Below are 14,581 nucleotides of genomic sequence, written 5' to 3'. Positions count from 1 at the left end.
GCGACTAGAAGTCAAGGGAAAATTCACACAAAAATCGAAATGGCCGACTTTTGGTTGATTTTAGAGCATGGGTCCAAGAGACTTTTTTTTAAGTCTCCATATAATACATGTACCAACCAAATTTCATACATGTAAGTTAAACGAGGCGCTAGGGCTGCTTTGTTGAAAATTAGCAGGGGGCGCTATCGAGACAATTTATAACGACCAAGCCAAAAATCCACATGAGATCTTTAATTTCATCACCTACGACATATGTACAAAGTTCCATGAGTTTTTGAGTATCTCAAGTCATAGAAAAATCCATGACCCAGACTTCCCTCTTGCCCGCAACATTTTCCAGCTCATACTGGGGGATCCCGAGGCGTTCCCAGGCCAGCTGGGAGAAATAATCCCTCCAGCGTGTTTTGGGTCTTCCCCGGGGTCTCCTCCCAGTTGGACGTGCCCGGAAAACCTCCAGTGGGAGGAGTCCAGGAGGCATCCTAATCAGATGCCCGAACCACCTCAGCTGACTCCTTTCGACGCGAAGGAGTAGTGGCTCAATTCCAAGTTCCCTCCTGATGTCCGAGCTCCTTACCCTATCTCTAAGGCTGAGCCCGGCCACCCTACGGAGGAAACTCATTTCGACCGCTTGTACCCGCGACCTTGTCCTTCCGGCTCAGCTCTCTCTTCACCAAGACGGTCCGTTGCAGCGCCTGCTTTACTGCTGCAGCCGCACCGATCCGCCTATCGATCACCCGCTCCATCTTACCCTCACTCGTGAACAAGACCTCGAGATACTTAAAATCCTTCGCTTGAGGTAGGCACTCCGTTCCAACCTGGAGGGAGCAATCCACCGGTTTCCGGCAGAGCACCATGGCCTCGGATTTGGAGGTGCTAACTCTCATCCCCGCCGCTTCACACTCGGCTGCAAACCGCCCCAGTGAATGCTGGAGGTCACGATCCAAGGAGGCCAACACCCACCGGCAACGTGTCTGACTTATTGCAGAGAATGCGGACACAGCTCCAACTGCAGTCGTACAGAGACCGGATCGCCCGTTGTAACGGGTCCGGCACCCCATACTCCCGCAGCACCCCCCACAAGAACCCCCGAGGGACCCGGTCGTAAGCCTTCTCCAAGTCCACAAGACACATGTAGACTGGTTGGGCAAACTCCCAGAACCCCTCTAGTAGTCTTGCGATGGTAAAGAGCTGGTCCACTGTTCCACGGCCGGGACGGAATCCGCACTGCTCCTCTTGAATCCGAGTTTCGACAAACGGTCGGAGCCTCCTTTCCAGCACCCTGGCATAAGCATTCCCCGGGAGGCTGAGTAGTGTGATACCCCGATAATTTGGGTACACTCTCCGGTCTCCCTTTTTGAAAATGGGAACCACCACCCCGGTCTGCCAGTCCATGGGCACTGATCCCGACCCCCATGCGACACTGAAGAGGCGTGTCAGCCAAGACAGCCCAACAGTGTCCAGCGCCTTCAGCATCTCAGGGCGGATCTCATCCACCCCCGGCGCCTTGCCACCAAGGAGCTTTTTGACTTCCTTAGCGACCTCTGCCAGGGATATGGGTGAGCCCCCCAGGCCTTCAGGCGCTGCCTCCTTTGCAGAGGACATGTTGGTCGGGTTTAGGAGTTCCTCAAAGTGCTCTTTCCACCGCCCGACGATGTCCCCCGTCCGGGTCAACAGTCCCCCCCCCCCCGCTGAGAACAGCCTGGGGTGGGCCCTGCTTTCCCTTCCTGAGCCGTCGGATGGTTTGCCAGAACCTCCTTGAGGCCAACCGAAAGTCCTTCTCCATGGCCTCCCCGAACTCCTCCCATGCCCGAGTTTTAGCATCCGTGACCACCGCAGCTGCAGCCCTTCTGGCCTGCCGGTACCTCTCAGCTGCTTCAGAAGATCCCTGGGCCAGCCAGGCCCTGAAGGTCTCCTTCTTCAGCTTGAGGGCTTCCCTCACCCCCGGTGTCCACCACCGGGTTCTCTGGTTGCCGCCACGACAGGCACCGATGACCCTCCGGCAACGGCTCCTAGTGGCCGCGTCCACAATAGAGGCTTTGAACATAGTCCATTCGGATTCCATGTCCCCAACCTCCCTCGGGATGTGTGAGAAGTTCTTCCGGAGGTGGGAGTTGAAGACCTCCCGGACAGGGTCCTCCGCCAGACATTCCCAGTTCACCCTCACTATACGTTTGGGCTTGCCGGGTCTTTCCAACCGGTTCCCCTGCCATCTGATCCAACTCACCACCAGGTGGTGATCAGTTGACAGCTCTGCTCCTCTCTTCACCCGAGTGTCCAAGACACGGCCGCAGATCAGATGATACGATTACAAAGTCGATCATTGATCTCCGGCCTAAGGTGTTCTGGTACCAAGTACACTTATGAGCCACCTTATGTTCGAACATGGTGTTCGTTATTGCCAAACCATGGCTAGCACAGAAGTCCAATAACGAGATACCACTCGGATTCAGATCGGGCAAGCCATTCCTCCCAATCACCCCCCGCAAGGTTTCTCCGTCATTGCCCACGTGAGCGTTGAAGTCCCCCAGGAGAACTATGGAGTCGACAGGCGGCGCCCTTTCCAGGACCCCTCCCACCGACTCCAAGAAGGCCGGATACTCCGAACTGCTGTTTGGTGCATAAGCACAAACCACAGTCAGAGCCTTGCTCGTTCTCCGGGGAGAACTCCAACACAGCGGCGCTCAGCCGGGGGCTCGTGAGTATCCCCACTCCCGCCCGGCGCCTCTCACCTTGGGCAACTCCGGAAAAGGACAAAGTCCAGCCCTTCTCCAGGAGCTTGGTTCCAGAGCCAGTGCTGTGTGTGGAGGTGAGTCCAACTATATCTAGCTGGTATCGCTCCACCTCCTGCACCAGCTCCGGCTCTTTCCCCACTAGCGAGGTGACGTTCCACGTCCCTAGAGCTAGTCTATGCTGCCGGCGATCAGCTCACCCAGGCCTCCGGCTGCCCGGTCTGCATTGCACCCGACCCCGATGCTTGTCCCTGCGGGTGGTGGGTCCACAGTGTGGCTGCTCCATGTTGTTTTTGAGCCCGACCGGGCCCCATGGGCGAAGGCCCGGCCACCAGATGCTTGCCGACGAGCTCCCCTCCTGGGTCTGGCTCCGGGAGGGTGCCCCGCTTTCCCTGGTCCGGGCGAGGTGGCTGAAGTCCGTGGGCTGCTTATCATCGGGGTTATATTGAACCGCTCTTAGTCTGGGCTCTCCCCTGAGACCTGTTTGCCTTGGGAGACCCTACCAGGGGCTACTGCCCCGCACAACATAGCTCCCAGGATCACTGAGCCACTCAAACTCCTCCACCACGGTAAGGTGGCGATTCGCGGAGGAGCTCATTCTCTCTTTCCCCGGGAAATTAACACCGTTACTCCCCGCATCCCTTCGACGCCAAAAGGGGGAACGTAACAGTGGTGATCGTGGCCATTGGTGATGTGTACAAAATCCTCATCCATTGGATAAATTATTCACCGAAACCAAATTTTCTTTAGTGTAGAAAAAAAATTCCCAGTTTAGCTAATCAAATGCATTTTCTGCATCTAATGAGACTATATGGCTGTTGGTGAATTTGTATGAGATGTGTATTCGATTAAGTTAAATAGTCTGCGTTAAGTGAGTGTTTTCCTTTTAATAAAGCCAGTTTGGTCTGAGTGAATGATAGATTTAGGTTACCTTTTCGATTCGTGATGCTAGGGCTTTGCTAATGATTTTAGTGTCAGTGTTGATGAGAGATAGAGGACGATATGATGATGGTGGTTTGGGGTCTTTATTGGGTTTTAATAAAAGAGATGGCAGCAGTGTTCATGTTAATTGGAAGTTTGGAATTTTGTTTAATTTCAGCAGTTAATCTGTTGAGTAGGGCTAAAATATTCCAAAACTGTTTATAGAACTCAGCAGGGAAGCCGTCAGGTCCTGGTTGTTTGCACGGTCTTCCCTGCTGAGTTCACAATCATTGAATTTGTTGTTTTTTCCTTGTTTTGCTTGATTTGATTGGCCAGTTATTTTCCAGATTTAATAATGTATCGAAATGTTTGTCTGTGTATGAGAAATTGAGTTGTCTTGTGTGTGTTTATTCAGTTCTATTTGTATTTCCGTAAATCATTTTGACATTGTGTTGTCGGATTATTTGCGTTGATGTTCTCTAGTTCTTTAATCTTTTCTTCTAAATAGGTTTCCAGTTCGTTGTCTTTCTTGTGGAATAGGATATGATTTTTCCTCTTAATACCGCTTTACCTGTTTCCCAAAGTAGTGATGATGATGGTGGTCACTCATCCTATCAATTGTTGCACATTGTTGTACAAACATTCACACCTTGTCTCCTACCAACAGTCCCTATGTGTCCTTTAACCATGACAACAAACTGAAACAAAGTAGTTAAGTTGCCTAACCCTAATTAAACCCTAACCACAGAAAACACTCTGTATGGGTCATTTTGAAAGGCAATTACAGATGATACATTTTTAGTTAAGGTCAGAGGAGTTGTTGGAAAGGACTGTGGTGCATAGAACTGACTGTGTGGTAGCATGCTTAACTGTCCAAAAGAATCAAGATTTTTTTTAAAATCATTTTTAATAAATTGTCTAAAATATAATTTCTGCTTCACTACTTTGACATTTCATGCATCTGTTTTGTACACAGATTTTAGGACACAAAGACCTGACATCCCCAACACAGCGTTACATAGACAGCAAGGTGGTACGAACACAAACGGAGGGAGAGTGGCTGTCCTTTGATGTGACAGAGGCAGTAAATGAATGGCTAAACCACAGAGGTGAGTGCAGTCCTCCCATCACTGCAGCATGTTTCTCAGAATTTATTGCAACGTTTGTTGCATCCCCTTGTTGTGACTTTTGTTTCTCCACAGACAGAAACAGTGGATTCAAGATCAGCCTGCATTGCCCGTGCTGCACCTTTGTACCATCAAATAACTACATTATTCCCAACAAGAGTGAGGAGCTGGAGGCACGGTTTGCAGGTTATTTGATTCAGAAAATTGTTAAGGCATGTTCAAGGATAAGTCTGGTGTTTTTCTTTATTGTATTAATGTCAACAAATCCCCTAAAGAGAGCAATACCAACAATGTCTCTGAATACTTTACTTACGTCATATAGAGTCATCAGTATTATATTTTGTCTGTTTCATAACTAGTTAAATGGTCTTCATGGTAAGTGGTTTCTTCTGACCACTATGTGTGAATTTGTTTTCCTCTGTTTTGCATTTCTAACACAAACAATCGAGCAATGGTCACTAGCACCAAGGCCATGAACACCACCGGAGGAAGAGGGTCTGTTTGATAATATTGAGTCAATAAAGCTGGACTTGGAGGGTATGTTCAGGTTGGGGTGAGTTGATGCGAAGTTAGCTTTGTAAAGTAACACTTGTAAATAAAAGTTTTTTAAGATTATTAAATGCCAAGGTTAACCAATCCAAACTGAGATCACCAAGGATAATCACCTTCTGATCAAGCAATGGTGCAATTAATCAACATTCATTTATTTTTCTACAGGCTACTGAAGGGATAGAAGGAGGTCTGTACACACCAATTATTTTTACTTTTTACATTAGTTTTTGTGGCCCAGATCAATTTACAAGGAAATAAATTCAAAATATTAATGAATTTAGACTGAAGTCAGCTCAAGTACAGAGAAAGATTATTTTACATGTATTGCCACAGCGCCATATTTACCAGCTTTATCAGCTTTGAACATTTTTAAAACCACTAAAAGAGACGGTTTGATTATCAAGCTCTTTCTTCAGCCAAGTCTCAGTTAAAGATCATAACATCCGGATGCATTTGAGATAATAGGATACTTAAGTGATCAAATTTGATATGACTTAATAAACTGCAAACATTCAGATGTAGGAAACCACTTCTAGCTTTAAAAACCTGTGGATCATTTTAATTAGCTTCTAAAGTGATTCATTGATCTTTGTTGCGGAGGTGAAGAGATTAGCAGTTGCTGATCTGAGGGAGTGTAGGAGTGTGCTATTGAAGGAGTGTGGAAAGGTAGGAGGGGTCCATGTTATGGAGAGCTTTGTAGGCGATGAGAAGTTTGAAATGGATGCGTTGTTATGTATGGAATATTGTGGAGGACAGGGGTGATGTGTTCTCCGGAGCGAGTGTGTGTGTGTGAAAATGCGGGCAGCTGAGTTTTGAACGTATCACATCTTTTTGAGGGGTTTGGAGCGAACACCAAAAAGATGGCTATTGCAGTTGTCGTGAGGTGATGAATGAGTGGATGAGGCTTTCAGCAACAGAAAAAGAGAGGGATGGACGGAGGCGGGTTTTTTGAGAAAAATTGTTTTGACAATGTGGTTGATATGGGATTAAAATGGAAGGGTTGAGTCAGAAATTACTCCAAGGTTGCGAATATTGGGGAGACCGTAGAGCCATCGACGGAGAGGGAGAAGCTATTGGGGTGTTTGGTGTCTGATGACCTCCGATTCGTTGCAGTTTATATTGAGGAAATTGGTGCCCATTAAAATTGTTATGTCCCTAACGGTGGATTGGGTGGATTTGGTGAAATATTAAGTAGATATATAATTGGATGTCGTCCAAGGTTGAGGATGTACAGGTTGAAGAGGAAGGGACCAAGCACCATGCCTTGGGGGACAACTTGTGACACAAGGGCGAGGTCAAATTTGCAGTTGTTGATACAAAAGAAGTGATATCTGTCTGAGAGGTAGAATTTTAACAAGATGAGGGCAGTGTCTTTGATACCAAAAGAGGATTCCAGGTGAGTGAGAAGCATTGGAGTGGTTAATGTTGTTGAAGCCTGCAGGGAGGTCTAGTAGGATGTGTATGTTTAGGAAGCCGGCGTCTGAGGTAAGGATCATTCATGACTTTTAAGAGAGCAGTTTTTGTGCTATGTTTTGTTCTGAAACCAGATTGAAACAGTTCATGGAGGGCATTGGAGTCCAAATGTGTTTTCAGTTGTGAGGTAACAGTTTGTTCAAGCATTTTTGAGAGAATAGGGATATTTGATATAGGTTTGACCAGTGGAGAGGGCGGAGTTTATTGTGGTGATGATAAGTGGTCGTCATTCCAGAGATTTGCTTCTGACGGTCAGAGGGGGTGATTGGGGAGAGATTAGAGAGGTGCTGGTTGATAAGAGGAGTTGGAGTATTTGACAGAAAGTGGGTGGAGTTGGCATTGGCCAGTTCATTGTGGAAGATTCTAAATTAGTTTGAAAAAATAATAGGAAGGAGTTGCATTTTTCAACTGTGAAAGATTGGGAGAGATTGTCCATGAGTTTGTTTATGTTTGAGAAGAGGACTCTCAGGTTGCCTGAATCAGATTGAATCAGACTGGCATAGTAGGTGGAGCAGGCAGTGCGGAGGGCATTCTTGTAGATATGAAGATGTTCTTTGTTGTTTTTTGTAGTCATTCCAGTTGCCTTCCTTTAAATTTCAGTTGGCGAAGTTCAGGGGTATACCAGGGGAGGGATTGAGTGAATTACGTTTTTATAGGAGCTCGCTGATCCAGACTGGAAGGGTGAATGTCGTTTTATTTGTCCACTAGGTTAGAGGTGGTGGGATTGTCTGGAGGAGCAAAAGCAGCCATTATCTCAGAGAAATAAACAGTTAGAGCAGTAGGAGAGATGAACTTGGGACTGTGTGTGCTGTTTAGGTGCCGGGGTGGGCATATGAAAGTCCAGGATTATGGATAGATGATCAGTGATAGATAGGTCGCCAGTAGAGGATGTGTCTATGATTGTGGCTGGGGAATGTAACATACTGGGTAAGGTTGAAACAATTGAGAAGGTCCAGAAATTCTATGGCTGCATTGAAGGTGAGGTTGTCAATGCGAATGTTGAAATCACCCAGGAGGAGTACAAATGGGGAGTAGAGCTGGGCAAGTTGTTCAGATAGTTCAGAAAGGGCAGTAGATGATGGCAGTGACCATAAGTTTGGGACCAGAGAATATGAAGGCCAGATATCCAAAAGAGGATGGAGTTGTGATAGAGATTTCACTGGTTTTGAACTGCAATTCCACCCTCACAACCCTCAAAGCGTGGTTTGTCCATGTGTAGATAGCCATCAGGTGTGTTTTGATTCAGTAGAAACTAATCAAGGAAGTTTCTGTAACGCAGAGAAGATCAAGCATATTGTCCGTGATGAAGTCATGTATGAGGAGACTTTTATTGTTAAGTGATCGGCTGTTGAACAGGGCAGGTTTTAGGCAGTTTTACATTCAGATTGGTTGAAATTATCTTGTGAGGGGGCGCAGATTGGCCGCGTTGATGAGGGGTTTGTTGTTGTGAAGATGTATTGAGAACATAGGGAGAGGCCACGAGACAGTATGGAGTTGTCCGATGTAGAATTAAATCAAGTTACGTTGCTTCTGTGGATATCGTGAAGTCGTTGTAAAAGCCCGAGGCTTTTAATGTCTGTATGGCATTACATTCTGGTCTTGTCGTAGTAGTAAAACTTTGATTACTCAGCAAGAGGAGAAATCTCTTCTTCACTCGTTCCTCTCTCAGGCAACTGTAATTAGGTGAACTTGCATAAATACGGTTGTTTGAATGAGCTGTTTTCACAGCAATATAAAATAGATGCAAAAGAGGGAATTATGGCCTTTTAACTTCCTAAACACTGGCTCCTAGTAGCTTATATTACATGAATAAACTACCAATGCCAAGATTTTAATTGAATTAAAACATTTTATCAGAGCTTACGCTTATGTAAAATACAATCATTTATTTCATATTGATTTGAATTGTGTGTTTTCTGCAAATAACCACTACAAATGAACACTTTTGTCGGTTACATTGACTTCGGATGGGTAAAATCATGCCATGCAGTTGCCATAACAGTGTGCTACCCCTTCATAAGCATTTTCTTTGGAAACCGAATATACCATGATATATTCTGTTACTGTCCGTGCTTCAAATTATACCGCAAAATACATTTTAAGCCATATTGCCAGCCTACACTACTGTCTGGCAATGTTTGATCACGCTGACCTAATTTAGCAGTTCCCTGTCATTGCAACATCATCACAACATCACAAATCTCTACAACCTTGCACAGCGAGCATAACTGCATAATTCTTGAAAAAGAGTGGCGCGTTCCTCTAACTCAAACTTGTCATGGATGCTTCTATCCTTGGGTTTTGGGGGCAATTACAGCCTTGGTCACAGCCACCGGCCTCCATCTCATGCCAGATTTCATTTCACCTGCATTTCTCAAAATACATGACTATAAGATGCAACTCCCTTAATCACCACCACCACTAGTGTCTAGACTCCAGGGGGAATATTCCTGATCTAATCACAGCATCACTACCACCTTTTAATATACTACGATGGAGTCATATTGCCAAAGACTTTTAACTGATCATTTCATTATGCATGTGCAATAAACTATTGTTTCACTCTAATGAAGTATCTCCTGACTGAAATGGCATGAAGCTGCTCAATTTCCATAGAATAAACTAAAATAACTAAACTGATTTTCCATTGGATTATAAAATATTGCAGAAAAAGTTTGTAATACTTACACATTTTGTTCAGCAAGATAATCTTCTCAAATGAACACTATACAAAAACCGACAGAACAGAGTTAGGCTCTGAACAAATTACACCGCGGTCACATGAGCGTGAGAATATAAAACAATGCTGTATTAGCCGGGCTAGTCACTCAGCCCTCAATCATTTGAAAAATAACACCTACATCAGAATGTTTTTTGATTTCAGCTCAGCCTTAAACACAATCTCCCTCATGAAACTGATTAGTAAACTTAGCACTCTGGGCTTGAGTACCTCACTCTGCAACTGGTTATTAGACTTCCTCACAAACAGACGCCAGGCAGTTCAGACTGGTAGAGAAAACCTCCTCCACTGTGTGCTTAACACCGGAGCCCCCCAGGGCTGTGTGCTCAGCCCCCTCCTGTTCACGCTGTACACCCACAACTGCCATCCCAAACAGCTTTAAGTTCCTGGGAATCAGCATCACAAACAACCTGACATGGTCATCACACATCTCCATCCTGGTGAAGAAAGCTCATAAACAGATGTATTTCTAAAGGAAACATAAGAAGGCTAAATTCCTGTGCCAATATCTTGTTAACTTTTACAAGTGGAGCAATAGAAAGCATCCTGATTGCAAACATTACAAACTAACATGGGATGTGTACGGTACAGAACAGGAAGGCTCTACAGCGGGTAATTAAAACCGCCTAGAACATCATTGGTACCATCTACTGAGCATCAGTGATATCGTTGACAAGAGGAGCCTGCAAAAAGCTAAAGGGAAATTAAAAGACAAACCCACCTAGACACAACCTGTTCACCCTGGCTGAGAGACTCCTTAATTCATCCTCACCTCATAATAGTTTTTTTACTTTCTTTCCTATGTAGCAAATTGGGACTACAATCTAAATTTCGTTGTGCAACCCTGTCGTACGATGCCAAATAGAAACCTTGTAACATGATGACGTTTAGTAGTCTCATTTAGCCACTTGTTTGCAACTGCCTTTTTTGAGACTTAAAAGCTTTTAGAGGTATTTACTGACGTATTTTATATTTTAGAACAAAACATTAAAATCTCTTCAGCTTGTGTTAACCACAAACCTTATTTCAAACTTCTAACCTACATCTGAAAGCTTATTCAAAAAACACATTGACTTCCAGACGAGGGAACTGCAAGTGTAAAAATGCTGAATCATTTCTGGGTTTTAAGATCTTAAGTATCAACATTTTTGGATCGAACTGCTTGTCCTTTCCAAACACAATGGTGGGGCGACAAGCCTGCCATAATTCGTGGGTGTGGTGTGGGGGAGGGGGTTGCAGGCATAATTTCACATATTGACTTTGTACTTGCATACAGTAAAATGCAGCTTATTGATACATTTTATGTTTCAGGTATTGATGACAGCTTCATCCATAACGTTGACCTGAAGGTGTCAAGGCGCAAGCGGCACAGCACTCGGGCTCCACACCTTCTCCTCATGCTGCTGCCTTCATACCGGCTGGAGTCCCAGTCCCAATCCCAGTACCAGCACACAAGCCATCGATCCAGGAGAGCGCTGGACGCCGCCTACTGCTCCAGGTCCTAATCTGGAATTCACACTCTCACATCAGGAGAGATTCTCTCCTCTTTGAGTTCTCCATGTTGATCTGAAGTCTGCTTCAGGTGTCACACATCCTGCTGAAGTCTAAGTATTCCTAGCTGTCAGGACAGTAATTATGAGCTTGACTTCATGGCAACTTATGGATAGTGCTATTTGTATTGAATCTATGTCAATTGTCTTGACAGAACAAAGTGACACAGTTTGTGTCTATAGGCATAAGGTTTTTAATAGAAAGCCATAGGAAGGATGTTCCTCTGTTCTTTAGCAGCGCTTTAAGGCAGAGTGAGGCAGGCTTCATTACAACTTTTATAGATAATCCTCCATCATATTAGAGGTGAACATCACTTATCAAGTTCATTGGAACAGAAAAGAAGTCAGACAGGTCGAGAAGCACAAGCAGAAAAAGCCAAACAATTAATGTTGTGAACATCCATCATAATCTAGGTGGCAGCACTCTATCTTCAGCTTTGACCTCGAGCTCTACTACCTGACCTGAACTTTACAGGCATCAAGCGTACAGCTTCAGGCCTGGCTCCTTTGAATTTTAGCTCTTTGCTTCTCTGACTTTGCCAATCGACTATCCCCATGCAAGTGTAAGTGTAGAAGTGAAAAGATATAACCAATGTGGTACACTGATCTTCAGTAATGGATGGAATAGTGGAAAAATGTCTTTGATGCCAAAGACCATATTTAAACAGATAGTGGTCATTATCTGGGGTTCTCCATCCAATGTTAGTGGTGTCAGCGTGATCTTTCTCAGCAGTTAACCTTCGTACAGAGTTGTTATTGGGCGAACACTTTTACTTCCGTAGATATCCCGTATCATAGCAACCCGACCCAATCAAAGTACCTCAGCTGGAAAAAACGCTGTGCCTCCAAAGCTGTCGGTTCCTACTGCAGTAAGATTCACCTCTCCCCTTCATCTTTTTGTAGAAACGTTCAGGACAACTGCTGCTTACGGTCACTCTACATCGATTTTAAGAAGGACCTGGGCTGGAGGTGGATCCACGAGCCAAAGGGCTACGAGGCCAACTTCTGTGCCGGAGCCTGTCCCTATCTGTGGAGCGCAGACACCCAGCATTCTAAGGTACTTTATGAGGGACAGGGTCATATTTTCTTAAAGTCCTAATTTCTTCCGTAAATGGCTGTAATACTTGTGTTTTAGGTGTTAGGCCTGTACAACACCATCAACCCTGAAGCATCGGCATCACCCTGCTGCGTCTCCCAGGACTTGGAACCTCTCACCATCCTCTACTACATCGGCAAGACCCCTAAAATAGAGCAGCTCTCCAACATGAAGGTCAAGTCTTGCAAGTGCAGCTAGACTCCCTTACAAGCCAGCACAAACACAATCTCCCTCTCTTCCTCCTTCACACACACACACACACACACACTCATAGTGGATTTGCGCATACATACAGTCAAACCGCAACTGTACTTTGTCTTACATGCACTGGTATACTCACAGCAGTGTGTGTACAGAGCAATTAAATGCATACACAACATACAGGGACAGTGTGGTCATACCAGGAACTTGACTTTGATACCAATGCTGAGTACCATAAGTACAGTGCTACATTGCAGTATTTGGTTGGTTGACATAGGTTCACACTGCCTCATTTGTGTGCAGAGATTTACATGATGTGGTTGGTGTGTAATGTCTGGCTTTCCAAGCAACAGGAGCTATCCCAATGTCCACATCCAGCTTTTTATACCCATTAAACCTTCTTCTCCTGGTGGAGTGCCTGTCTTAATGACATTACATTGTTCTTATGTGGCCATGCAAACCAAACTAAAGGCGGCAAAACGTCCACACACAGAATTATGTGCTGATGAAAACCATGAAATCATGCAGTAGAGGGTTTGCAATGTTCATCACTGCTCTCTCTAAGGGAAATACTTTCATGTTCGGCTCCTGGCAATAGTTGATAAACCAGATTAAATGGAATGGGATCTTGTTCATGAGAAACTGGTTGATGCCAAGCAGCAACTGTGTGATGAATCCAGTGAAGTGCCTTAACACGCTGTACCACTATTGGACACTAAGTAATGGTTTAAGAATCTGACTGTATTGAAATTTATTCTAAAAGGACTTATCCATAACAGCATCGTCAAAAATATGGTTACGGTCAGTTCTGTCATTATAACGTGTATTTGCTTAGTACTTATTAAATTGAATGTTATAATCTTTAAGATTTCAGTGCCAGCTGCTTTGGAGACACCCCTGGATATTGTTTGAGCTGCCCGTCTATTCCAGTGGACGCATCTGCACTGCTTAGAAATGACTTTGACCAGCAGAACACATTGAATGAAAACACCAATTGTTTGTAAAATAATCTTAAGCAGTGCTATCAAAGTCATGCCAATTTGATCATTGTGATCCCACTGCACGGGACACATGTATATATATACACACACACACACACACACACATACACATTAATACCTACATAGTTAAATACATACACATACCTACATACATACATACTTTAATACATACACACATACATATACGTACAGTGACACAGATATGCCTTTTATACAGGTACAACCCTTTTTGAATTGTGAAGGCCCTGTCTACATGCATCACCTCACACAATTATCACATGAGACACAAGAGTAAGGCAAACACTGGACGTATAAGTGATGATTGTCTATATAGGAAATAAGTCCTGAAAATAACACAGCCCCACCCCTGACACCTACTTACCACTTCACTGCCCCCCCCCCCCCCCCCCAACCTCACCACAGTGAAACAATGTCCTCATTTCTGTGTTTGTCTTTGTTGGGTACCTTTTTAGTACAATTTTTAATACAGATGTTTGAAATGATGAATAAATAAGCCACCACAACACTTTGGAGTTCCGTAAAGGATAAGTCCAGTTTATTATAACAATGATTATTTTTTCATCCCCATTCAATATTAACAAAGCAGTAAAACCTGAATTTCTTTATTTGTTGCAGATTTAAAGAAAAAAGCTATTTTAGAATCAAAATGATGTCTAGTCAAGTCAATTATTTAATTATTCAAGACAATTATTAACTGGTGCAGTGGATGTTGAAAACATGCCGGTTTAGAATTAGCCTAATGTTTGGCCTGTGGTGACATACTGTAGTTAAGTTACACACCCAAGTCTCTGCTGCTCCCGGTCAGAAACATCGGTGGAATACATTCTGGTTCAGGACAAAATACCAGGGCAGACTTTACTGTGAGGTAGGGTAGACAACCTGGGTCTGTGGCCCCAATTGAAAGGGCCCCAAACAGCTATAATACAGCATAATATATTATGATGTTTAGATATATTATTCTAACTCATTGTTCCTGAAATAACTTACAAAAGAGCCCTGAAGCTCAGCTGCTGCACAGAGCAATTGTGTTCTTGTTTATTCAAAGTTTATCAATATTGAATGTGTCCCGTGTCCAAATTGCCCCAAATTCAATGACCCACCAAGATATGCGAAGGACATACATACAGACATTCCTTGCTTTATAGTTGTATAGCTTTAAGTCCAAAATCA

General features: G+C 44.4%; 1 protein-coding gene across 1 annotated transcript in view; it reads left to right on the top strand.

Annotated features, from left to right (window-relative positions):
* The window catches only part of tgfb2 (transforming growth factor, beta 2), an 81,564-nt gene extending 69,110 nt beyond the window's left edge, over window positions 1-12,454 (top strand). The window contains exons 3-7 of the mRNA XM_079164037.1: window positions 4,627-4,759; window positions 4,853-4,963; window positions 10,854-11,040; window positions 11,996-12,149; window positions 12,228-12,454. Of these exons, the coding sequence (XP_079020163.1) occupies window positions 4,627-4,759; window positions 4,853-4,963; window positions 10,854-11,040; window positions 11,996-12,149; window positions 12,228-12,386 (744 nt within the window). The 3' untranslated portion in view covers window positions 12,387-12,454. The remainder of the gene's footprint in view (window positions 1-4,626; window positions 4,760-4,852; window positions 4,964-10,853; window positions 11,041-11,995; window positions 12,150-12,227) is intronic.
* Window positions 12,455-14,581: the final 2,127 nt, after the last annotated feature.

The sequence above is a fragment of the Pholis gunnellus genome (assembly GCF_910591455.1).
Source record: "Pholis gunnellus genome assembly, chromosome: 8".
In the NCBI taxonomy this organism is placed as follows: Eukaryota; Metazoa; Chordata; class Actinopteri; order Perciformes; family Pholidae; genus Pholis; species Pholis gunnellus.
This window is presented reverse-complemented; position numbering and strand designations above follow the sequence as displayed.